A 25,396-nucleotide genomic window follows, 5' to 3' on the forward strand; every position below is an offset into this window, starting at 1 on the left:
GCCATAGAAGGGCAGTGGTGCATCGCCTGACCGCTGCACCACTGTGCCAGGGGTGGTAGGAAAACTCCCAATCTATGAATGGAGAAAATTGCCAATTCCTTATATATGGAGATCGCCCATTACCACTAACCAAACAACTGCTATCCGTGAACGCTGGAACCGAAGGGGAAACCTAACTGCTAGCGCACCTAATTTGCATTTGGCCTAACTATGCAAATCCACCATTTTTTTTCCTCAGTTATTTTCCACCGTGAAAGTTCACATTGCTCGTTTGGACCATTTTATTCTCGATATATCGCCAAGTAGTCCCTTTTGAACGACATCGTCATCGCCAGAGCCTGCAGACAAGCGTCTACTGGTTTGCATATTCTTATCTGCCACGAGCTGAGAAATTGTTCACATCATCCCAAACTGTAACATATTGTATATAACATGCGCCTGGAGGGACGTTTTCAAAATTCGGATCAGCCTTGATCGTATCAACCACATCCTGCTGTATTTACTAGGTGCCATATACCAAGTATGTTAAAAAGTCTGTAAGCTTATTTCGACTGCTGAAAATGGAGATCTCAACTCAACTTTTCGGCTGCAAGTATGACTGTTGGCTGTAAGTGACATTTCGTTTATCAAGGTTCGACTAAAGTTGCTAATTGACCTAGGAATTGTCACAGCAATTTTTTACTTCCAGTTGCTGAAGTGCAGTTAAACCTGTCAATGCTGTTCATGCTTTTAACCATGGTGGAAATAAACGACAAGAGAGCATGTCATGCATTCATTTGTTGTAATCTGGCATCTTTTGATGCATATGGGGAAGCGAAACCAAGTAGGAAACGCAGCTAGGATTTGCAATTCACACGCCATTGAAGCTGTTTTTCAGAGGTTCAGCACAGCATAACTGTATACCTCATCTGCACATGCGCTCTTCACGGTTGGAAGTAGCTGTGCTAAACCAATTGTTCCAGTTTTGCCCATCTTTCCTTGAGTGTAATCAGCCCGTCAACGTACAGGTATATGTGCTCTTTACGGACCAGATTTGAATATGCAGTTATTAGTCTGCAGTGCTTCATGCGGGCAGTGGAGTTCCAAATGGCAACACATATGCATATAGTCTGAGGCACTTGGTACGAGTAAATTGGCTGTTTTGCGCGCGTAACAGCTCCTACAGGTGGCGTGGCGGCAGTTCAACATGGAGGATGCATTGGTGAGAGCCGTCACTGAAAAGTGCGCGTCCTGAAGAGTAGGGCATCCTAAGCCCAGTGCTTTCCCTAGAAGCAATGATTTGTCACGCTAAAGAAACGCAGAGTTCTTTTGTTGAATGGCAGGCGGTTTTGAGTGCTGGCCACATCGTGTGCCGAGTCATCAAAGCAGCAATGCACACCGCAGCCAGCCTTGCTCTTCAGACATCTGCCACACAAAGCCTGCCACACTGTTAATATCTAAATACATGAAATGATTAGCTTTTAATTAGAATGGTTACGTAGGTGCTAGTTTCATTTCATCAGTCCCCTTCCTAAAAAAAAAAGAAAAAAAGCAAATTGTGCTTTCGTTATTCTTCTGTCCGTAGCCCACCAAGCATGGGTTTTGTGTGGTTAAGCACTTGTTTTGCGACTTAAAAGCCCGTACAAGCTAGAAAAAACCAGGACAGGGTCATTATAAACACTATATAAAACATCTCATCTAATCTATCTGAAGGTCAAACGAAACTGTCGTAAGTGAAGTAGTTTCTTCAGAAAAGTTCTCTAAGTAGGTCATATTGGACTACCGAATCCATCATCTGCGATAATGCAGCTACAGTATAGCGGTGTTCTTCAATCGACAGAGTGTGCATTAAGCTTCCGAGTGATGCCTACATTTTATTGTTTGAACAAGAACAATGCTGTGCGACCTCAGTGCACGTTAAAGATCCCCACGTGGTCGAAATTATCAGGACCTCCACTACCGCAGGAGCTTCCAAGTCTTTTGACACACCTAGCTTCCCCTGAATACCATCGCAGACCTGGAACCTCCTGCATGTCCTAATCGACCCCAGCAGCAGCAAGTCAGCCACTAAAGACAGACTCACGAAGACTGCACACACCACTCCGGGTGCGGACACAGAGTTGATGGAAAAGCTCAAGACCAGATATCTGTGCACGGCCCAAGTCGTGGAACAACCGGAGTATTCTGGGCTGCCGAATGCCAAGCTGGACATCTTACTCACGAAAGAAGAAATCAGAGCAGAAATCATGGCCATGAGAAAAAATGCAGCTCCAGGTCCAGATCAAATAACAGCGAAGCTCTTATTTAACCTCAGCGATGACACCATCACCTCGCTGCTGGAATGCTTCAACGAGCAGCATTGGGCTACGGGAACATTACTAATATCCTGGAAGGCAGCCGAGGTTCGGTTCATTCCGAAGCCGAACAAACCCCGTAAACTGGATAATTTAAAACCGATATCGCTGACTTCGTGTTTGGGGGAGCTCATAGGGAGGGTCATCAACACGAGAGTGAGTAGATTCTTAGAACAACCTCCTACCAAACACTCCATTCGGCTTTCGCCCTCACATATCGACGCAGGACGCCCTCTTGTGCCTGTACAAAGACCTCCTTGAGACACCTCACAAGTCACAGACAAGGGCCATCCTGGCAGTTGATTTGAAAGGAGCGTTTGATAATGTTCTGCATAAAGTATTTTGCAAAGCCTCGCCGATACCAACTGTTTCGCCAGAACCTACAACTATATCAAAAACTTTTTATCAGCCAGGCAAGCCACTATAAACTTCGGTGGAATAAAATCAGATCCCATCACTCTTGGCCCGAGAGGAACTCCGCAAGGGGCGGTACTGTCACCCCTCTTGTTCAATTTGGCCATGAAAGATCTACCAGGCCTTCTCTTCGAAATCCCGGACGTCAAACACATTGTGGGCTGATGATATCACTGTCTGGCGCAACTCGGGGAGTGACGCCGAGATCAAGGAGCGGACGCGGTGGACCGGTACGCCAGGGAGAGAGGCCTCCAGTGTGCGCCGGAAAAGTCCGAGTTGCTTTTCCTGAAGAACCCGAGGACACCCCTGGCGCAGAACATCACTGTATATATACACAACCACCCAGTACAGAAACCCACGGAAATCAAGATACTAGGGCTGTATATCCCGCAGGGGCGACAGAACACCACCACTATGAAGAAGCTTACAACATCCACCGAGAAAATCTCCCGGATGATACATCTTATCTCAAATAAGCACCATGGCATGAAGGAAAGGGACGCCATCCGCTTAGCGGAAGCTTTCGTGATCTCTCGGATCATGTACGGGACGGCATTCCTTAACCTCTCCAGGTCGGAAATTGAAAAGTTGGAGACATTGATCAGGAAACCCTACAAAATGGCACTGCGGCTACCAAACTCCACGCCAACGGCAAAGCTCATGGCTCTAGGAGTACATAATACCCTCAAAGAGATGTGGGAAGCACAATGGCTCTCGCTACTCAATAGGCTCGCACTAACAAAACCAGGTATAGATCTGCCCGAAAAGATCCATATTAATCTTCCCTATACGATAGACCAAAGGGAAGAGGTACCACGCGATGTGAGGAGACGCATCAACGCGTACCCCATTCCGCGGAACATGCATCCCGCATATTACATCGAAAGGAGAAAAGCAAGAGGGGAAGCCCTGCAGAAGCAATGGGACGAGCAACCTAACACCCTTTACGTGGACGCCGCAGGACCAAAGGATGGAGTGATGACTATTGTGGTCTCAACGCCTTCAGGATCGATGGTGAACTGCGCCTCGATGAAAACATCCAACCCCACTCACGCAGCAGAGGAAGCAGCTATTGCATCTAACCCCAAAGCCGTTGTGCTCACTGATTCTCAGAACGCCCGTCGCAACTTCAATAATGGATTAATTCACAGATCAGTGTTGTCATTGCTGATTAAGCATCCACCCAGCCAAGCTTCAGTTATCTGGTTTCCCGGTCACCTGGAACTACCGGGAGGAAACGAAGCCGCTCACAGGCATGCTTGAGCTCTTCTATACCGGGCGTCTCACCCTGATGACCATGAAGGGTGCTGTGACCTAACTGCTTTAGCAGTGTATGCTGACAATCTCGCACCATAGAGAACAGCCAGGAAGGAGTACCCAACACCACATCAATTCTGAATAAGTTACAAGAGAACACCTTTAGGAGACTATAAACCAATACATATACCCAACGCCAGCTAAGTTACACCAGTGATACCCTAGACTATACTCTCCGCAGTAGCCGCCGCGGTGGCTGAGTGGTTATGGCGCTCGGCTGCTGGCCCGAAAGACGCGAGTTCGATCCTGGCCGCGGCTGTCGAATTTCGATGGAGGCGAAATTCTAGAGGCCCGTGTGCTCTGCGATGTCAGTTCACGTTAAAGAATAATAATAATAATTGGTTCTTGGGGGAAAGGAAATGGCGCAGTATCTGTCTCATATATCGTTGGACACCTGAACCGCGCCGTAAGGGAAGGGATAAAGGAGGGAGTGAAAGAAGAAAGGAAGAAGAGGTGCCGTAGTGGAGGGCTCCGGAATAGTTTCGACCACCTGGGGATCTTTAACGCGCACTGACATCGCACAGCACACGGGCGCCTTGGCGTTTTTCCTCCATAAAAACTCAGCCGCCGCGGTCGGGTTCGATCCCGGGAACTCCGGATCAGTAGTCGAGCGCCCTAACCACTGAGCCACCGCGGCGGGGCCGTTAAAGAACCCCAGGTGGTCGAAATTTCCGGAGCCCTTCACTACGGCGTCTCTCATAGCCTGAGTCGCTTTGGGACGTTAAACCCCCATAAACCAAACCATAAAACAAACTCTCCGCAGTGCCCACACTGTGCACAGGTAGCTAACCTCTACCACATGGTGTGGGCATGCCATTTTAATCCCATAGTTGACCCCATTCCAAACCCCCCAGAGGAGCAGTGGGAGGCTATTCTGCTCAGCGATGATCCTGACCGTGAGCACTGGCTGGTGGGGAGGGCCAGCGCAGCAGGAGTGGACTACCGGACTAGGCGGCCCAACCACATGTTCTTCGAATATTAAGCAAATAAAGATGTTTACAATCAATCAATCAATCCACTACCGCACCCCTTTCTTTCTCTCTCTCTTCCTTTCTTTCACTCCCTCTCCTTTATCCCTTCCCTTAATTAAGGCGCGGTTCGGGTGTCCACCGAGATAGTGAGATCGTTACTGCGTCATTTCCTTTCCTCAAAACCAGTTTTCAATTTTTGCCTTTTTACTGAACAAGAAAGTTCGGAAAAGTCCTGCATGACTTCATTAATGAAGTCAGATGTAAGAACAACGCAAGTGAACGATTCTAAAAAAGATTTATCGTTGTACCCTGCTTCACATTTGATTTTAAAATTTTAAACTCAGACCAACTTTTGCTGCTTCGTGGAAACTTTAAAGAGCGCTCACGGGAGCAATTTTTTTTTTCGAAAAAGAAACACTTCATTGAAACTCTATTCACACAATAGCCATCTAGCTCAATTTTCGACCAGAGGACTAGTCTCTACTCGCTTTTGCAGCCTGTGACGTTTCTTGTGGAATGACCCAACAGTAACTATACGGCACTCTCGTGTGCTAGTGAACTCGGAACATACTTTTTTTGTGGCACGCAACTATGGCATCCTGGCAAGGAAGCGAAACCACCACGCCTTGCGCTGCCAATGAGAAATAATCTGCTGAGGTCGAAACATTTACTTAAAGCATGCACACTGTTCGAGCTAGTAGTCACTTGCTCGTGTTGCACTTGCCCATACTTCATACCTCCGAACCTGGGAGAACTGGGAGACCTCACTGCGGCCAGTGGACCTGGCCAGGCAGAAGGTCGCCGTCAGCCGGGTCGCATACGTCATGGACCAACATCACACGAACGTTTAGACCGTGAGTGGGGTCGTGCGGAGACCTAGTGAGCCCGCGGGCCTCGAATTCTCTCGCAGAATAAAGTTTTACCACCACCACCACCATACTTACATCTATCACCCCCGTCTGTTCCTTGCCGCCATAAGCCGAAAGTACAGAAACTGTTTTCGCATTTTTCTCTTTATGACTTATATACTGGTTGTTTCAACGAATGTGGGCTAGAATTTCTTAAAATGTTTTTGCGATATCGAGGTGGCTTCTACAGCATTGTAATATCAGTGGTAGCAGACATCAGAAAACGGGTGATCATAGTAATTAGTCACGTGGTTAACTAATTTGTTATAGTAATTTTTTCAACCTGGCTGCAATTGAAAATTTGTAGCTGACCGCTGGTAATAGCCACTTCGCCTTATAAATAGAATTTCGAAACGCGATTACCTTTGGCGCTGTCACACAATGTATTTTCGCCGTCGCGCGCGTCGCTTCGGAAGCGGCGCAAATGGACAACTTTCACAATGGCAGGCGAGCTGGCTTATTGGAATTTTTTAAAAACTAAAAACCCTCGTTTAGCGCTCGAAGGTGCTAAACTAGACGCGCACCACCTGCCGTCACAGTGACCGTCCCGGCAGGGATTCTCCGAGGTTAGAGCGGCGCCGTACCGCCGCTGGTGACCATCCTGCAGCCGCCACTCCGGTTCATTCATTCATTCATTCACCAATCTTTATTGCCAGGGATGACCTGCGCCTATATAAGAAGGGAAGTGCGAGAGTTAGGACTCCGCGCCCTTATAAAAATGGCCTATAGACAGTCTATATAGACTTTTTATAGACTCTGTTGCCTTCCTATAGATATTTCTTTTTGTCTATTCATAGTCTGTAGACTGTCTATAGACAAAAGTCTACAAAAAGTGTATGACCATAAATCTATAGATTGTGTATAGACTGTCTATAGCATTTGTATTGCCTATAGACTTATTTAGGATTCGTCTATAGACAGTCTATAGAATCTATACGCAGAAGTCTATGGACAGTCTATAGACATTCTAAAAATTTTTGTAAGGGCGGACACCGAAACAAAGTCTAGTAGGGCACTGAGTTTGCGCTTGGCGTCGCCAGTGGGGGCCGTCGAGTCTTCGCATGTCTGAGAGAACAGAGGTGTAGCGGGCCGTGTCACCAGTGTGCTGCTTCGGGAGAGGACACGCGCTGCGACACTGAGTTTTAGTTGTGTTTGTTGAGAATTATGCGCAGCATATTTAAGCGGGAAGACGACGACGAGACTGAGCGAGTGAACGGGTGGACGAAGAAGACGACGACAACGAAGTTCTGACTGTGTTCTGAGTGCCGCTCGTAGCTGTTCCTTCGTTGGTGCACATAGCTGTAAATATAATCTTTCCCGCAACAATATTATGAAACATGGACAGCCACGTGGATTGCGCCAAGCAGTGAATGATTTATGATTGAATTCTTTTTTCTCTCGTGCTGTTCCGGCTTTGGTGTCAGTTGCCAAACGACGGCTGTGACATACAAGAAGTGTTCGAGTCATGTAAGGAATACGTAACTACGGTATGCATGTCGCTGCTTTCCTCATTTTAATTCACACCAACTCTTCGGCAAGCCTGCTCAAAAGAAATTAGGATGGACGAGTAAAAGGAATAAAAATAATATTGCCCAGCCCGCACCGCTTGAAGCACAACGAGCTGTCCTGCAATTATATGGCAGTTGTTTAGCGCGTCTCACGTGACCTGAAAGCGCGCGTTGTATGTTGCAGCCACCTTTTTGGTTTTGAAACCAAGGCCAAAATGACGTGAGAAAAAATTCAGTTATAAATTATTCAGCGAACGTGGGTGATGAATTCCACGTCATGACTGATGTATACCATTGTCCAGCGCATCACTTCAAATTAAAAAAAAAGTATGCACCCAAAAACTTTGTGTCTCTACTCCTTTAAGTGCGAATTGTAGTACCCCACTACAGTACCGTTATTTCCGTTGCACAGTGTGCGAGCTTTTACAGCGAAAAGCTGTTCGGGGTAGCTCACCCGCGATGGCGTTGAGTCTCGTCACATGCGCAGCTGCCCGTGCACGCGTCCTGCGCGTCGAACAGCCAAGTGCGAACGACGGACGTCGCAGTGAACGACAGAGGATTTCGTCATAAATTAGCAGTGGCATCGGTGAGGCCGGTCCCTCCATCTACGTGCTTTCGTTTCGGCCGGCGCACTTCCCCTTCCAGAGGGACGAATGCGGGAGGAAAAGGCAGCCTCGGCGAGCAGTGGAGAACACCGCGCTTTGCACCGCGGCTGCCACTGGCCAGTCTGCAGCCCGCTGCCTGGCGGCTTCAAAGAGACGTTCTTATACTTCACCCCAACAGCCATTTGCGGCACTGTGAAAGTTAGAGGCGTCATGTTCCAAATAGGGCCAACGAAGACTACAAATAGTCTCTCAAATATCTCAGCAGTGTTGTGTCGATTTTGTAAACAATTATTGCACTAATTGCAATAGTAGTTCAGGATAGTGTTCTGAAAGTACAGCGAACGAATTTTTCCGTGCTTCGGAGTGAGAAAAAACGTTTAATGCATAGAATAAATCGTCGTTAGTTGGGTGGGCTTCGGGATATTTTTTTTTTTGTACAAAAATATTAGCAGGCGCCTTCTTCTAAGAAAAAGGCAAAAAAAGCCATTCTTAGTTCGCCTACATTTACAGAATTGCGGTGTTTATGTTTTCATGTTTTGTGACTAATTGACACAAAGTAGGCTCTAGTTTGCCCAAAGGGACTGTAATAAGAATACTGCAAGTGCTTAATTTACGCCACATGTACAATGATTTGGAACAGTTTGCTGTCATTACACCACGTGTGAGGGTGCGGCGATCGAGTTAACCAAATGCTGCTATGATTGTCAGCAACAATGACACCTTATGTCGCCTCATACTTTGTGGATTAACACAGAGAAGCCTGCACCCTTTTGTGCTCTTCGTGTAAGGCCTCCAAGCTAGCGGGTGAATCCCACAGTCCAGAATCGCCTGAAAATGGAAGTACCACGAACGACGACAATATCTTTCCTTGTTTTGCCAGAGGCAAAAATGATGTTTATTTCATCTGTATATCTTACAAGTTGGTTTTTATGCTGAAAACATCCAAGCACGTCAAAATGGCACTGAATACGCAGTGTTCATATGACACATCAGTGTATAGAATGGCAACAGTCATGCGTTATATATCACAGTCCATTATACACGCCGATACTTCATTGTCAGGCAGTCCCGGATGAGAACCAGTCCGGCTCCTATGTCTTCGGCCCGTGACGAGTAGGCAGCTGAGTGGCCAGAGCAAGCTTGCACCGACTTGCACGGTTCATGCCGCACTGGCGTGTACGAACACCAGTGCGTCGCAAAGCCATACTGTAATAAAGGAACCAAGGTTCCTCCGATGTTGCTGGCCGGCAAGAAAACCGGGCATGTTCTAGTATTATGATACCGACAAGATATACGTCTGTTAGTTTAGTCGCCGATGGAACCGCAACGCATGGCTAATTATCGTTTGTTTGCGATAACCAGCCGGCTCGGCAACCAGCACGTGCTGCGATGGAATCCAACCCCAAACACCCGCTTGGACAGTTTTCTTTCTCCCCCTCCCTTTTTTTTAAAGATGACAAATTTGGTGATAGGTCTCACAATCTCAAATGAAGTGGTTACTATATAGTGCGTACGAGATTCAACTTGGTCAGTGCCGCTTTCAATACTATTAGCACCTTATTATAAGACACGCTTGTAAAGAGGCGGACCTGTATACCTAACTGCTGCATACAATGTGTCCGATTCGATACTGAGTGCTGCTTGAAAACGTTTTCGGACGTGTGCAGTTTTTATTCCACCGCAATATTAAGCGTTGAAGTCGGAGCTGCTAACGCGCCCGCTTTATGGGCATACGACTTCACGTACTTTGACTAAAGTAGCTATTCAAGGCCCGCAAGGCTGCAGGCCATGTGAGCATCGACTGTTTTCGGCGGTACTTGTGCAAAGTGCCCTATTTTCCTCTTCGACTGAAGGAAGAGAATCCAGTGAGACGCATTTGGATTTGGCTTCTATACATGGCTGCAAATGGCAAGAGGTGGAAGCCACAAAATGGCTCCGGTGAGGATAGGAAGAGAACGAAGAAAAGAAGGACGCTTTCGTTACGCAACGCGTGCTCATGAATTACGCCTGAAATATAATTTAGCTCTTTAGGACTTCGAACCCGACCGCGGCGGCTGCGTTTTTATGGAGGAAAAACGCTAAGGCGCCCGTGTGCTGTGCGATGTCAGTGCACGTTAACGATCCCCAGGTGGTCTAAATTATTCCGGAGCCCTCCACTACGGCACCTCTTCTTCCTTTATTCTTTCACTCCCTCCTTTATCCCTTCCCTTACGGCGCGGTTCAGGTGTCCAACGATATATGAGACAGATACTGCGCCATTTCCTTTCCACCAAAAACCAATTATTATTATTATTATTATTAGGACGCTGAAAAGTCGCATATGCTGGGCATGGCGCGTTCCATGCGTGCCAAGGTCGAAGGCGTCAAGTTAGAATGAATTTTGGACGTCTTATACGCCGATGCACAAATAGAGATTCAATTCATCTTGGCAGCTGACATGTCTGAAAGGATAATTCGTTGCTCTTACATTGCGTTCCCTAATGAACAGTCGTTCCGAAAATAAAATTAAACTTACAAGAACGTCATTGAAAGTATCGGTTAGTACTCATTGCCTTCCCGGAAGTGAATGGGACACGTTATGAAATTCACTCTGTTGGGACATGCAGCTCACTTGCTGCCAACATTTGCACCTTACAGGTTGCGCTGTGCGTTACACTCGAGGACTATATTCACAGTTAATGGTGGCTGACTGAAGCTCAACCCTCAAATTGCGCGATTATGCGGAAGCGGTTGTAACGAGCGTACGACTACTGTTGTACGGTATTTAGAGCGGCAAATAAAAGCCGTGTAGCACTTTCCCAGCAGCGAAATGCAGCCCTTCAGCCACCTAACTGCGGTTATCTCAGGAAAGCTGGAAATAAAGATGCTCGATTTCAAGAATTTATTGTCTGCCACTTATCAGACAGGCTTTCTCCTGCGTGCTACACTGTATTGCCTCACTCTAGCTAGCCGGTGCATGCGTCAAAATTTCCTTAATGGGAAAAAGATAGGTTTCCGTTGATCAGGCCTGAGCAATCGATGAAAAATGAAAGCGTTGGTGATACTACAAACCCAAGAAGAAATGTAACGATTAAAAGAGGATAGAGAGAACTTTCAAGACGACCGTGACGGCGAATATTGCGGCCATACATGCACATCAGCGAAGTAAAAGCAGGACGGGAAACCCGAGAGGAAGCCTGTAGTGCTTTTCGAGTCGCCGCCGCGTGCACTCGGGCATTCGCTACGCCAAAAGTAACTTAATGGCAGCGAACTGACTGGCCGCAGCCTCGTTGTCGTCAACAATACACGGCTGCCATCGTTGGTGTGCCCCAATTTTTCACACCCGTTCTAGTCGCTGAATAAGAGCCCGGAAACGCCAGAATGAATAGCCAGCTTGAGAGAACGCAAGAAAACAAGAGAGGATAGAGAATTTGTGTCTTTCCAGAAACTGTTTCATACAACGTGGCCAGTAACTGTATTACCCGCGGCATTCTTCTGAGCGGAAGGCAAAACAAAACTAGTTGATACAAAACTGTAAGTCAGGAAATAAAAATCGAGTGCACGACTTCCATATGCTGCGATTTGTTCGGGGCGACGTGGATAGGCTTGCTGGTGCCACCGATGACGTCAGCAGGCGCTCAATGTTTTGTGCGAGTCACAGGGGCATCGGCGACCTCGGCACCGTTCGGCTTCGTCTGATGGTTAGACTCTACATCGACCGTATGATTGAAGAACGCCGGCCTGTACCCTCAAATGGCAAAGAACTGCCTAACCTAAGAAGATTGTTAGGATCTGACCACACTCTGATCTCTTTGTCCCACAGGATGGCCAAAGACCGCATGGCTCGATCAGATGATAATAAACGTTTGAAGACTGTCGGACTCCACAGGAAAGTTTGGTTGGGTGGAGAAAGATTGCAGCCCCATCAAATGGTCAAACACCACCTGAGTGCATCAGGCCGCGACGCTTCGTCTGCAACGTCAGCTAATAATAACTGTGTTACTCCTCAGGACGGCTGAATCGCTTCTGGCTCCTCAGATAGTTAAAGAGCGTCTAAATGCCATGTGGCTCCTTAGCCAGTTTAAAGATCACTTGACCCCGTCAGGTGAGGAAAGACTGCCTACAGCCCCCAAAAATGGTCACAGACCGTATGGTTCAATAATGCGGCTTAATCACATCGGCCTCATCAGATGGGTAAATACCACCCGCTATATCAGGCGGTTAAGGAGGCTGACTGCGTAAGGTAAAAAGCACCGTACAGTCTGGACCCTCGGCTTTTCCGTGCCAGTCAGCTGACACCAAAAGGTCCCGGTTTCTGACAACACGCAAACTTTCTCAGCATGGTCAAAACGATGCACTCCAGAGTTACGAAAAATGTTTGAATGATGTTTAAGCATAAATTACGCGCATTTGTCGATGTGAGTTATGAACGTTTACGTGATCCCAATGAAAAATCGCGCACATTGTACGCAAGTACATTTACATCGTGATGACTTCTTCTTTGCATGGAATGGTGGCGGAGCCGTCGCTCTGAAAAAGAGAAAAAGAACATGGACAAAACATGAAAAGAGGAAAGAACAGATGAATATTATTTCCACGTAATTATAGAAAATAGTGCATTACGAGAATACTGTTTTTGTTTGGGAGCAAGACGGTGCCATAGTAAGGTGTGCTTTGATTTTAATCAAATCAATCGACAGAGGTACGGCATCACAAATAAAAAAAGTTCGATAGTTAGCTGCATTACGTTGTAGTTTTGCGTCTAATTACGAAAGTGTGTTTGACGTATAGGTAACAGCGTTTGTTAATTTTTCGTGCAGAGCCAGTAGATAGCTCGTACGTACCAAATAAACACAAGAAGAACGGTGCATTTGTGAGTAAGTGCCTGAAGTGACGGCGACAAAGTGCGTCATGTCATGATCGAAGCAGCCACCGCACTTCAACTTTCTCCAAGAATCGGCCATAATTTATATGAGAACCACCAAGCAAAGAGCGATGAAATCTAATAGCATCCAACCCCTTGAGGAAGGAAAAAAAATATTCAACAATTTCTCTCTATACTTATAAATAACAAACGCGCGTGATTCTGCACCTTATATATATATCACTGCTGACTACACGCATCAAGCCTCATCATCATCCCCGGTTGACTTACCCCGTACTTTGCTCGAACTCGTACATTTAAATTTTCCTTCCTTCCGCGTACCATAAAAGAATAGAATTCGTCGGCACAATGATTGACGGCGAGGGGTGATGCTGCATGCATCTTTTTATTTGTTCATTCTGATATGTTGGCCTCCTGCTTGGATCTGTAATGTGATCTGTAGTATGAACTAAATAAATATAAAAATGTAGAATGCGCAGAGGTAGTCATTATTGTTGATGCTGCTTGTGCGATGTGGATGGCTATGCAGTGCTGCGAACGACGGCCAGAGACAAAAACGGGTGCGTTGATTTATAATTGCTTGCGAGGAAACGACAGCGGTCACGGCTAGACTGCTTCGTTGTAGCTTGAAGTAAAAATGCTGACACGTGTTTTGTAAATTAGCACTCGATGCTAAATCGTATATGATATTGAAAATAAAAATGAGAAACAACTATAAAGAGTTCAGCTGCCACTGATGACATCGCTATTTGTTTATAAATATATTCTCAGTGGGAGTTTCAGCCCAACTGTTACTTATTTTTTTTTGTTGTATCGTATTAAAAATCCCATACGTCCTCCATTCTTACTTCTAAAATTAGTATCTTTTGTGTACATATGCATGTGGGTAAATTTCGTTTCCAGCCTGTGGAGTTCGCTGACCTTTCCGCGAACTCGTTGGTCTTGTGTTCGCAAGGAGGGCCGCTCCAGGGGGTTCGAAGTCCCCAACGAAGGGGCCCGTCCCGTTCCTGCCTCCCCTTCGTGCGGCGGACGTCCTCGTTTACGCCGCGCCGTCACAGGCATGACCCGCCGGGAAAAACGCTAACCATGTACAGCTGTCGACATGTGGTCGTTGTTAAGGGGGTTGACGAGGTTTCGGGGGCGCACGAGATACGGCTGAGTATCAGTCGAGTGACCGGAAACCCACTATTCCCGTAACGACTGTGTTCGTCTCGTGCGGTGTGTTCTGTAAACACTTTAGGGATCGTTTCGTCGACATATGTTTGTCGCGTGTGCGACAGAGAGAGGAAAGTGGTAACGGCTGGGCCGTGGGTGCCGTGGGAGAGGGTGGTGCTGTTTGTGTGTTTGATTGCAACCTGTCCTTTCCCAAATGTTTAATCAGCACTCTTTCCCCAATCTGTGATTAGTTGGCGGAAATCCTTATTTTCCTTTCCCTGACCACTGATTGGCGAGATGGGTCGTTTGTTATCTTATTGGTTGCTGTCCCCGCTAAGGGCGGAGACAGACGGTTTAAAAACAAGCGCGCTGGGTTGAACGGGGGCTGAATTCGTCTGATCAACGGTTCAGTCATGTAAATAGTTTTCTCCTTGCTTTGTTTCTTCTTGTTTTATTTATGTTGCAAATAAATAGTTAACCTTCTCCTTTCCTCGAGTAACGTGAATGTTTGCGAGTTAGAACCACTGGGTCATCAAGAAACCCCGATTTCATCATCAACAAGGTGTTTCCTCTCATCGCCACCTGAAGGGGTAAACTCAACTCAGCCCTTACGTAGCAGTAATCTCATCACTAAAATTTAACCATTCGTAAAAATTCGAAATTTCACCTACACTAGAACTATGGTGAAGGTATCTAGCCAGTGAGTGCTTAGTTTTTTCCGCGGGTCATTTCACTTTGCATACTAGCTAGCAAACGAGTCTGCAGCCTGCAAGTGGCTGGTGCGGTTGGGCATCGCGAGCCCGAGTATATGGGTTTAGACCATCTACTACTCTGTAGTTTGGACAGCCCCACGCACAGTGTGCATGCAGCTTGTCCGCATGGCGGCTCCCTTTGTCTCCTCTTTGTTTTTCTTGCCTTCCCTTCCATTCCTGGTAACCAAGCCAACCCATTTCTTTCTTGCTTACTCCCTACCCCTCTTCATGCAGGTTGAGAGAAAGGCAGCGCACTCTCACTCACCTACAACGAAGTATACAATGGATGTGGTAAACACCGCGTGGAACGAGCACAATAAAAAAAGGAACTGTGCAGTCAGTGTTCCTTTTTTTCGTCGGTGACACCGCCAGTAAGGAAGGGAGAACCTTCACCACTAGTCACTGCTGGAGGCACATCTTCGGATTTCCCGTCTTCCACCTTCGGCTCCTCTGTCGCCAGCAGTGCTCGACATTCCTGCCTCGATCCCAGCTCGCAGCAGGAGTTGCGAGCCCGGAACTCGATGAAGACTTCGTCGTTCTCGGAGTTTGAGTCCGAACGGTCGGCGTCGCTGCCGTCGTGAGGAATGGGCTCGAGCTGGCTCCACTCCTGGAAGCCTTCCTGGTTGTGGATGCGCGTGTCGCTCTTGGAGCAAGGCAGGCTCTCGGAGGACTTGGGCCGCAGGTGACTCTGGCTTCTTACCTTGAGCTTGCGCTCCTTGGATTCCGCCTTGCCCTTGGGGCTGTGACTAGACAGCGAGCGCAGAAACAGCGGCAAGTTCTTGAGCGACATCTTCTTGAGGGAGTTGTCGGACACCACCTTGCGGCCCGTCTGGTAGTAGCCCGGTGCACTCTTCTTGCCCTGGCTGCTGATGTCGTCGACGCTGATGTGCATCTTCTTGCCGTGCGAGCGTTTCTTTTTGCGGGGCTCCTCGGAGACGGACGGCAGCTGCTCGTGCTCCTGCTGGCAGTCGGCGCCGGCCTTGGACGTGCTCGGCTGGACGCCGCTGGGGCCGGACTCGCTCTGGAGGGAAGTGTTGGTCGTGTCGTCCTTGACCGAGTTGCGCTGCTCCGATTGGTCGGTGGAGAGCACCACGTGCTCCTCCTTGGACAGCTCGCTGCTGTCCTCGTGGCTGGTCTCGGCGAGCCGGTTGTAGAAGCAGTTGAACTTCTCCTCGAACTCCTTGCTCTTGAAGGGCAGGGACGCCTCCTTCCGACAGCAAGCGGGACACAGGTTGTCGCTCCTCCGTCGCGCGTACGGCGGCGAGCGGGGCGGCGGCGCAGCCCTGGCCGAGTCGTCGACGGCTAGCTGCCGGCAGAGTTGCGGCTTGTCGCGCGTCGAGGCCCTCAGAAGCCGACCGGGATCGGCGCCGGCCCTCGCGGGTGGACCGCGCGCCGTCCCGTCGCTACTGACGGATGACCGCGACATGCGCACGGTGGAGGTCGAAGAGTCCGGCCTGCTGCAGGACAGGCTCGAGTCCTGTGACGGCTTGCGGCCCACGACGGCCCACGAGCCGCCGCGGCCCAGCAGCCGCAGCGGAATGCTGCCCTGGCGCCAGCTGTCGGAGCGCGAGGAAAAGTTCTCGCTCGAGATGCTGGACGCCCGCTGGCCGCCGCGCTCCATGGTGCGCTGGATGCGCGCCAGTGCGTAGTTGTAGCCGTCTACGTCGGTCTGGAGGCCCTCCGGGTCCCGGCACAGGAGGTAGCGCAGCGCGAACGCCTTCCAGCCGCTGGGAGTCCTCGAGGCTCCCTTGGCCAGGGTGCACTGGCACGGACCGGGCGGCTGCTGGTCAGTGAGCCGCTCGCCGGCAGAATTAGTGCCCAGCAGCGTGTGGCGGTTGGAGAAGTTGGAGCTGTGACGGCAGCGGCCGATGCCCCGCGTGACGCGCGACTCCTCGATGCGCTTGCAGATGAGGACGCAGTCGCGCTTGAACTGCTTGGTGAATATGGCGTAGAGGAACGGGTTGGCGCAGCTGTTGAGAGGCAGCACGAAGATGGTGAACACCTTGGCCTCTTCGAGGGAGACCAGCTGCAGGCCTGCCACTGCGGTGAGCGAGAAGAAAGCGATGGGCGCCCAGCAGAGGAAGTCCGTGAAGACCAGCAGCGCCATGCGCTTGGCGATGCGGGAATCGTTCGAGTTCCAGGCCTGCGAGCCGCGGATGGCGCAGTACATCTTGAGGTAGCACCCCATCAGGATGAGGAAAGCGACGCCGTTGATGAGGATCAGAAACACGACGTAGGCCAAGGACGTCGCAGAGTCTTCGGTCTCGAAGGGCAGGCACACGGCGAACTTTCGGTAGTCGCTGATTCCGAGCAGGGGCAACAGTGCCATGACGAGCGCGAAGATCCAGCCGCAGCCCATGATGTAGCCGGCATGTTTGAGCGAAAGTCGCTTGTTGAGGTGCATGGCGTGTGTGATGGCGTAGTTTCGCTCCATGGTTATCACCGACAGCGTGTACACGGACAGCTCGGAGCTCAGCACGCCCAGGAACCCGGCCGTCTGGCAACCGGGGGACATCTGCCAGCCAATGCCGTACACCTGCATCGAGACGGAGAGCAGAAAATTTGCAACCACGGAAACTAGAAAAGACAAAGAGTGCAGTAAACGTGATGGTAAACAGATAAACAAGCAAAAGAAGGAGGTGAAGAATGCGTCTCGAAAAGCAACCAGAACAAAGCAGAATGTGCCCGCAAGCTTAGAAACACGTCCTATCCTTGCGTTCCGACGCCAGGGCTTGCCTGCAGCATACGAGAGGAAAAAAAAAACAAACTGGAGGGGGCACTCCACCTTAAGAGTATGACGCGACAGCGTTAATGGCTTAATTCCCATATATGCAGAGTTGGTATTTGTCGAATTTAAATTCATAGATCCCTGGGAGTCGTCATGCCCCTCCTGGCGCAGTGGTGCACCCGTTAAGCGACGCGCAACAGCTCTGTGATGGCAGGTGCTGCCACCAGTGGGGCTTAATTGTGAGACCTGTCAAGTCAAGTTTATTTTCTTTTCGTCGAAAAGAAAGGGGCCAGGACTAAAAGCGGTGAAAGACAGCTTGACAAGGCCCTGGACCCCCACAATAATTGGCAGATCAACAGCTAGGAGAAAGATCAGTTTGCATCATTTTATACATCGAAGAGTTTCATATTATTACTTTTGTCCGTATGAAAATAACACACACAGTAAAGCACAAAAAAAAGGTTGCTCCTCCCGAGCAACCTCTCGCGAGTCGCGACCAATAATTAATTTATCTGCCACGGTGGTCAGTTTGCTGACAGTCCGATGGGCAGGTTGTGGTGACGTCACAAGGTCACGTGACGTAGGCGGCCCACCTAGTTTGCCGGAGCGGCCGGTTGCTCCGGCTACGAGGCTTCAAAGGGTCGCCGACACCAACGCCGACGTTGACCGCGGACAATTTTTTTTAGACATGACGCTACTAACGCTCTGGCGTTAAAATGATTAACATACATTCGATGTCAGTGCATGCTGAAGAACCCCGGCTGTTCGAAATTTATCGGAGCCCTCTGCAGAAGAAGGAATGCGCGCCAGCCGCATCACAAAGCTTTTATCCCGGCGGCCCATATGGCATACGAATCCATCCACATGCCGCATGCGCTTGGAGGTCTCGCTTTCGCGCACCAAGGGAGAGGTCGCCCTTGCCAAGGTCACCCACGAATCGCCGGAGGATAAACAAGGCGAGAGGGTCTCAAAGGCTGACGAGTGTTGTGAAATGAAATGCAATCGTGAATCAACACATGAAGGTGAAGTCTGCACGCGAAAAGTGAACAACTCGATGAAGCTCGAAGAACAGCTCAAGAGCGCGCCACGTCTGACCAAGTACTCAAGACCGGAGATCTAGTTGTTGCTTACGAGGGTAATGTGCCTAATTTTTTGGGGGGTTACTAATGGAACAGGTGACTGCACCAATGGCACAGATGTGAGAGGGCGGACATGTAGAATGCGCTTACCACTAGAAGCAGGAAGTTTCTACGCCGCTTCAAGGCCTATATCTGCTACACGTTCGCACCTCAGGGCCTGAGGCGTGGATGAGGGGGAGGTAAACTTTATTAAAGAGTAGGTCTTAGGTGCGAGTTAAAGTGACGTCCCCCCCCCCCCTCCCTTCGCGTTGGGCTCCTCTTCTAGGCCGGGCGCAAGGTGGCCGACCGACGATGTCGTTCGGCGACCTCTTCTGCCCGCGCCGTGACTCGAAGTTCAACCTCCGGGTCCGAGTTGAGCAGCGCGGCCTCCCACTGCGATTGGGTAGAGAGCTGCAGACTGTTCGACGGCTTGTCTTGATTACATGAGTATAGGATGTGTGGTGTGTCTGCCTTTTGGTGTCCGCGGAGAGAACAGACGGGGCTGAACTGTTCTGGGAACCATATGGAGTAAATGTACGGATTAAAGAAAGTGTCTGTTCGGAGCTGCCGCCAACTGACTTGTGTTTTACTTAGAGATCTATGTGGTTCTGGGAAGATTCGTCTTTCTTTCCTGAAGTGGGTAGTGATTTTTTGTAGGTCGTCACTCGCTCCTTGGCCGACCTGAGCTCGGGGTAGCGCACCTCCTAGTTAACTACGAATCCTCGGGCAAATTGGTGCGTCGGCTCGTTTCCTGGATGGCCCGAATGGGCGGGGACCCAGATCACTGTGATCTGGCGGGTTTTGGCCATTTTTTGTAAGATTTTCATGGCTGCGGAGTGGGCCCTTCCTTTGGCAAAATTTCGAATTGCGGTTTTAGAGTCGCTGATGATGTATTTGGCAGTGGTGGAGGTAATGGTTAAAGCTATGGCAGCTTATTCGGCCTCCTCCGCTAAATTTGTTTTATCGATTGCCGCCGATGCAAGGGGAGAACCTCGATGATCGACAACTGCCAGGGAAAAGGCGTCTCTGTTCGCATGTTCTGCCACGTCTACGTGCGCCGTGTCTTTCTGAACTGAAAATCGTTCGTGAAATTTTTGTGCCCTATCTATAGCCTTTCTTCTGCGCGTATAGTAGTGTGGATGCATGCTTTAGGGCAGAGGATGGACTATTAAGTGTTCGTGCACGTGTCTTGGAATTGGCAATGCGTGTGCAGGGATTTCTTCGTATTTTATTCCCGCTTTCTTAAAGGATGAAACATCCAGTTTCAGTACCTGACAGTCTTTCGTATTGTGCGGTGAGGTGTGCTTCCATCATTTCCGCTAAGGTGTAGTGAATTCCTAACTGTAGTAGTTTTTCATTTGGGGTATGACGAGAAAGGTTGAGCGCAATTTTGTAGGATTGTCTAATAGAGAAGCCAGGTCGTCTCTTTCTCTGACTGTGAGGGTGACGTATGGTGTAGAGTAGATGACTGCTAAGAACGAAGGCTTGTATTAGTTTCCTGGTCTCGGCTTCTTAAATTCCTCCTCGCGTATTCGCGATGCGTTTGATGAGGAAGGAGATTTGGTTGACGGCGTTTCTCAGTTTCTTAATTAGTGTTTGGATTTTTGGTTTGACTATATCAGCATTCCCAATATTCTTAGTGTTTCCACTTCTGGGATGGCTGCCCCTTCCGCGTAGATTTTGATCTCAGGCGCTTTATTCTTTCTTTGACGCTTTGGGTGTAGGATGAGGACTTCGGATTTTTTGTGGGAACACGCGCGAGTCCCGCGGCTTGTGCCTCCTCTACTACTACATCTGCCGCTTGTTGTAGCGTATCTTGTATCGTGCCGTTACTCCCCTTGGTGGTCCAAAGGGTGATATCGCCCGCGTACAAGGAGTGTTCTAGGTCTGGAATTTTGGCGAGTTCGCGTGCCATTTCGATGAGGGTTATATTGAATAAGAAAGGGGAGAGGACCGATCCTTGCTGCGTTCCTCTGTCTCCTAAAGTGAAGGTGTCGGATTTGATTGTGTCAATTTGAATTTTAGCCATTCTATCGGAGAGAAAGCCCTTGATGTAGTTAAACGTTCTTTCGCTTTTAATGAGCAAGATAACGCGCCCACGACAGTAGGATGATTGTCAGCAGGTACACAAAAGGGGTGCCTTCACTGTCGCCTCCGAATGCCTACCCGAAACTCGCCGAGCGTGGAGGCGTCGACGACGGCGAGGAACCCAAGGTAGACGCCCATGAAGAAGTCGGCCAGGGCCAGGTTGCAGACCAGGAACCGCGGCACGTCCATCTTGGAGCGGCCGAGCGAGAGCACGACCACGACGAGGCCGTTGCCCAGCATGGCGAGCAGGAAGACGACCCAGACGCCGCAGCGCAGCGTCCACCAGCCGAACAGGTCCTCGCACGGCATGAACGGGGCTGCGGCACGACGCGCAGAGCAGTGGATTTTAGACGTGGGATTCAGTGGCTACTGATCCGGAGACCCCGGGTTTCGAACCCGACCGCGGCGGAAGCGTTTCGATGGAGGCGAAACGCAAAAGGCACCCATGTGCTGTGCGATGTCGGTGCACGTTAAAAATCCCCAGGTGGTCGAATAATAATAATAACGACAACAACAACAACAACAACAACAACAACAACAACAACAACAACAACAACAACAACAACAACAACAACAACAACAACAACAACAACAACAACAATAATAATAATAATAATAATAATAATAATAATTGTTTTTTGGGGAAAGGAAATGGCGCAGTATTTGTCATATATCGGCGGACACCTGAACCGCGCCGTAAGCGAAAGGATAAAGGAGGGAGTGAAAGAAGAAATGAAGAAAGAGGTGCCGTAGTGGAGAGCTCCGGAATAATTTCGACCACCTGGGGATCTTCAACCTGCACTGACATCGTGTGCACAGCACACGGGCGCCTTAGCGTTTTGTCTCCATAAAAACGCAGCCGCCGCGGTCGGGTTCCAACTCGGGAACTCCGAATCAGTAGCCGAGCACCTAACCACTGAGTCACCGCGGCGTTTCCCCAAAAGCCAATTTTCAATTTTTTCAATTTCTCACTCGTACTTTCACATTGCAACTTTCAACGCCACGACTGCGATATAGTATCAATAACAACATATGCAAGTAAATGATCGTCCATAGTTCAATCATCACAGCTGTGGAGTCATAAGTGTGGAAAAGTACGCGGCCGAGTTCGCGTAGCCCTACATGATTCCCACAGCCTGTATTACTTTGGTGTGTACCGTGCATTAGAACTACAGCCTTTTTGAATGACTTCATTTTCAGCGCTGTTTCTAACACTGGGCGTTCTTAGGACGAATGGTATGAATGATCGCATGAATTATGATCGGAAATGCCAGACAGTAGTGCGAAGCCGACGTGTCACGTTCTGCCGCGTACAAGGCCTGCTTAGGGTGTATTCATACAACGGTAATTATTGCGGTGGACTACGCGCCATGGGACGTGTGAGGCGACATCCCATTGCGTTGTCGGCGGACTTCTCTAAAGGCCAAGAGTCTCGAAAGTTGAAGACGAAGGTGGGTCCTCACGTTACACACATTTTGAGATTAAGGGGAGCCATAGACAGGACTGGAGCCATAGGCTTGTGTGTGCGCTGTCTCCGTCTTTTAGCGCGTGTACGCTTTTTGCGTAAACCATGCCACAATTTCCCACTACACGGCTGAGAACAAAACCCGTTGCCTGGCTACTGCTGGCAAAGAGGGCACATGAGCAGGCGTGGTGGAGCAAGTATATAATGCTACCAATTTTCGGCTTACCGTATTAAGCCTACGTGAACATCGCGCTACACCTAACTTTTTTTTTGCCTCACATTTAACGGCGTTCTCGTTGACGCATTCATTGCGGGGATACCACCCGTTTGCTTTTCACAGACGCAAAAAGCACCATGCTAGTGGGACAGGAGCAACGAGTGGTCGAAGATTTCAAAAACACTAGAAAAGGCTGACAAGGGTGTTTCCCGGCCTCTCTACAGGCTTCATGCTTTTATCTTTTATCTCTGAACATCGACGAATTCCTTCGCCAGTCGCTCCAGTGAACAAGGGCAACGAAAAACACATAAGCGCCTTTTGGGCGAAAAGTAAGCTTTATACAGGCAGGATGATCTACTGTCAAGCATATGAAGGGAGTATGTGAGTGTCAAAATGTTAAAACGCGCGATTTTTATAAGACTTATTCCTTACGGCGGATTTGACGTTTAACGAGAAGTGAGCGTTCCTGGCAGTCCAGCTGCCTCTTGCTGGGAATTTCCTCTCTTTGCCTTTGATGTTTTTGTGGAGCAGACACTGAATGTATGCTGACGAAATCCCTAGTCATAACGCAACCTGACTGTTGAAAATTAGTAGAGGTAGCGAAAAAACAATCACTTGGTAGCGGAATGCACTGCACGGGGTACTGGAACTCCTCATCACTCGTGTAGAGGGCCTTGTAGTCCTCCAAGTATTCGCCGTAGTATTGGGCCAGGTTGTCCGGTATGATGTAGTCCTGGCCGAAGACCTTGATGAGTTGGTGAGTGAACTCTTGGAATTTCGACGTTATGTTGTCTGCGGAGAATTGCAAGAGCTACGCATTAGTGTGGTGTAAACTTTCAAACGTTCATGCACATTAAGGTGCTTGACAATCAGACACAGCAACGTCAGCTAGAACGCTATTATGCGGATGCGGAAAGAGGGGGGGGGGGGTATTCTGACTGAGATGAGCTCGTGCACCCATCTCTTCCCTCTAAATAAATTTGTTAGGCTCTTCCAACTAGGCTCTTCCTCGCACCTTCTAACTCCAGCCCCTATATGACTAGTAACGCAACATGCAGTTTTGCCTCATTTTGCGACAGGTTGACAAGATCCGCACCAGGTACAGTCTTGGTCAAAAGTCTTTAGGCCACAGCATTCAGCTGCAGCGAAATGAATGTTCCTATAGAAGGCTCCGTGCAGCGGATCATTCAAAGCACAAGTCAAGCGGGAAGCTTCTGTACCGCAAGAAGAAACCTTCTGCTAGCATTTCAAGGTCACCAGGTCTTTAATGGCGCTGTTATGCGGCTGAAGCGAAAAAGCCTTTTGACCAAGACTGTACCTCTTGTACACAAACAACACGGCCTGAATTTCTCGAGCGAAATTTATTGTAGTGCCAGTTTTGGTATTCATCATAAAGAGGTGACACATGGAAACTTTTTTTAATCATTTGAAAAGCACACGCCTTGCTTTTTGAGGTTGGGCCTCAGCGCTCGACGACAAAACGTTGAGGGCAAAAGTTTATGGAGACAACATGCGCCGAACACAAGAAGGCATCCCGGTCGCATGGCTAACTCTGAGATTGAACCAGGCTCTCAGATACGTAATTCAAGTTGTGAAGACGTGGCTAGTTCGCAGCATGGGAAGCGAGATTGGAAGTCTGACAAAGCTGAACGGGGGAACATATGCACAGATCGAGGAGGTAGCTTCAGGATTCATAACACAGGAAGGACAACAACTACAACAGCTGCACGCAGTTATCTCTCACTGATACGGTGACAATCATCGCCGTGTTGTTCGAGATGGGAAGTTTCACCGTGTCTTTCTCTCTATATATACTTGCCTGTGGTCCACATGTAAACACGCGCATACAATTACGATCGAAGCTCGTATCTCAGCATAAGGGCAAAGTGTACTAGCTTGCGCATATTCAAGAGCATGATGAGCACAAAGCGCGTTGGCACGAGCCCTAGGCAGAACGAACTGTCATCTCAGCTTCCGGATGGACGAATGCCGAGCAGCTGCCCAGCTGGGGGAAACGTACCGGGGAATACGTCGAGTCCCGAGGCGTTGCTGAGGCTGGTCCACTTGTCCATGTCGATGTCGTCCTTCTTGAGCCAGAGCACCGCGTCCTTGGCGACGGGCGCATCGGGCGTCCCTCCGGCCGTGGTCTGCAGGTAGGCGCAGCAGTGGTACGAGTAGGACAGGTACAGCTTCTGGATGCGCGGGAACGCCTCGGGCGGCGGGAAGCTGCGCAGGTGCCGGTTGCCCGACGTGACCAGCCGGTGCAGGCCGCGCAGGCCGCGGTACGGCATCGCCGGGAACTCGTTGTCCGCCAGGTTTCTGGAAGGCGGGGCGCGGCGGACGGGCCGTGAGACGCGGAGGCTGGCAGCAGAGCACGGTTCCCACGCACGTCCTTGTTGAAAAGTCTCCAGAGTTGTCTGCTATTCAGCCGTTTGCGGGGCGCCTGCGGCGCTCCTAAATCCACTATATCACTGCAGGGCGGGAACTAATTTTTTAGTCCTTTTTGGTATTGGGAGAGTACCGTAGGGGCTCCACTATATAGGGCTCGACAACAGACCCTATGGCTGGAAGACTTCTGACCAAGACTGTACGGATTGAACGCATGCGTACAGTGTGCTGTTGCTATCATTTGTCTCTAGCGGCCTCATGCGACTGTCATACAAGCAGTAAAAAGCAAACACTAATGCTTTTAAGTACAAGACGAACCCATACTCTGCACGTTCACTGCCTCCTCAGAAGCTCCGCTTGCTATTGAGACTTTCAAAGCATGTTCCCGTCAGCTGCGTACGAGACTGTATACAAGGCAGCAAAATGTCAAAGAACACATGAGTAGCAAAGAAAACAAAATATTCCTGCGCGCACCCTGGGATTTAGAGACGCACTGCGGTAGCTACATGCACTCTGCACGACGATACAAACAGCAATTTTTTTTTTCTCGCGGCTACATTGCTCG

At 49.3% G+C, this 25,396-nt stretch overlaps 1 protein-coding gene across 2 annotated transcripts in view; it reads right to left on the minus strand.

The window, feature by feature from the left end:
* Positions 1–8,931: 8,931 nt before the first annotated feature.
* The window catches only part of rk (G-protein coupled receptor rickets), a 180,711-nt gene continuing 164,246 nt past the window's right edge, over positions 8,932–25,396 (minus strand). The window contains exons 14-19 of one of the 2 annotated variants that reach the window (XM_077663423.1): positions 24,464–24,762; positions 23,059–23,235; positions 20,840–21,078; positions 15,093–17,363; positions 10,362–12,565; positions 8,932–10,089 (exon numbers count right to left, since the gene is read on the minus strand). In XM_077663423.1, the coding sequence (XP_077519549.1) occupies positions 15,165–17,363; positions 20,840–21,078; positions 23,059–23,235; positions 24,464–24,762 (2,914 nt within the window). In that variant the 3' untranslated portion in view covers positions 8,932–10,089; positions 10,362–12,565; positions 15,093–15,164. Of the gene's footprint in view, positions 12,566–15,092; positions 17,364–20,839; positions 21,079–23,058; positions 23,236–24,463; positions 24,763–25,396 lie in introns of both variants that reach the window. The other variant, XM_077663422.1, reaches the window with a different exon arrangement.

The sequence above is a fragment of the Amblyomma americanum genome, chromosome 4 (assembly GCF_052857255.1).
Source record: "Amblyomma americanum isolate KBUSLIRL-KWMA chromosome 4, ASM5285725v1, whole genome shotgun sequence".
Classification (NCBI taxonomy): domain Eukaryota; kingdom Metazoa; phylum Arthropoda; class Arachnida; order Ixodida; family Ixodidae; genus Amblyomma; species Amblyomma americanum.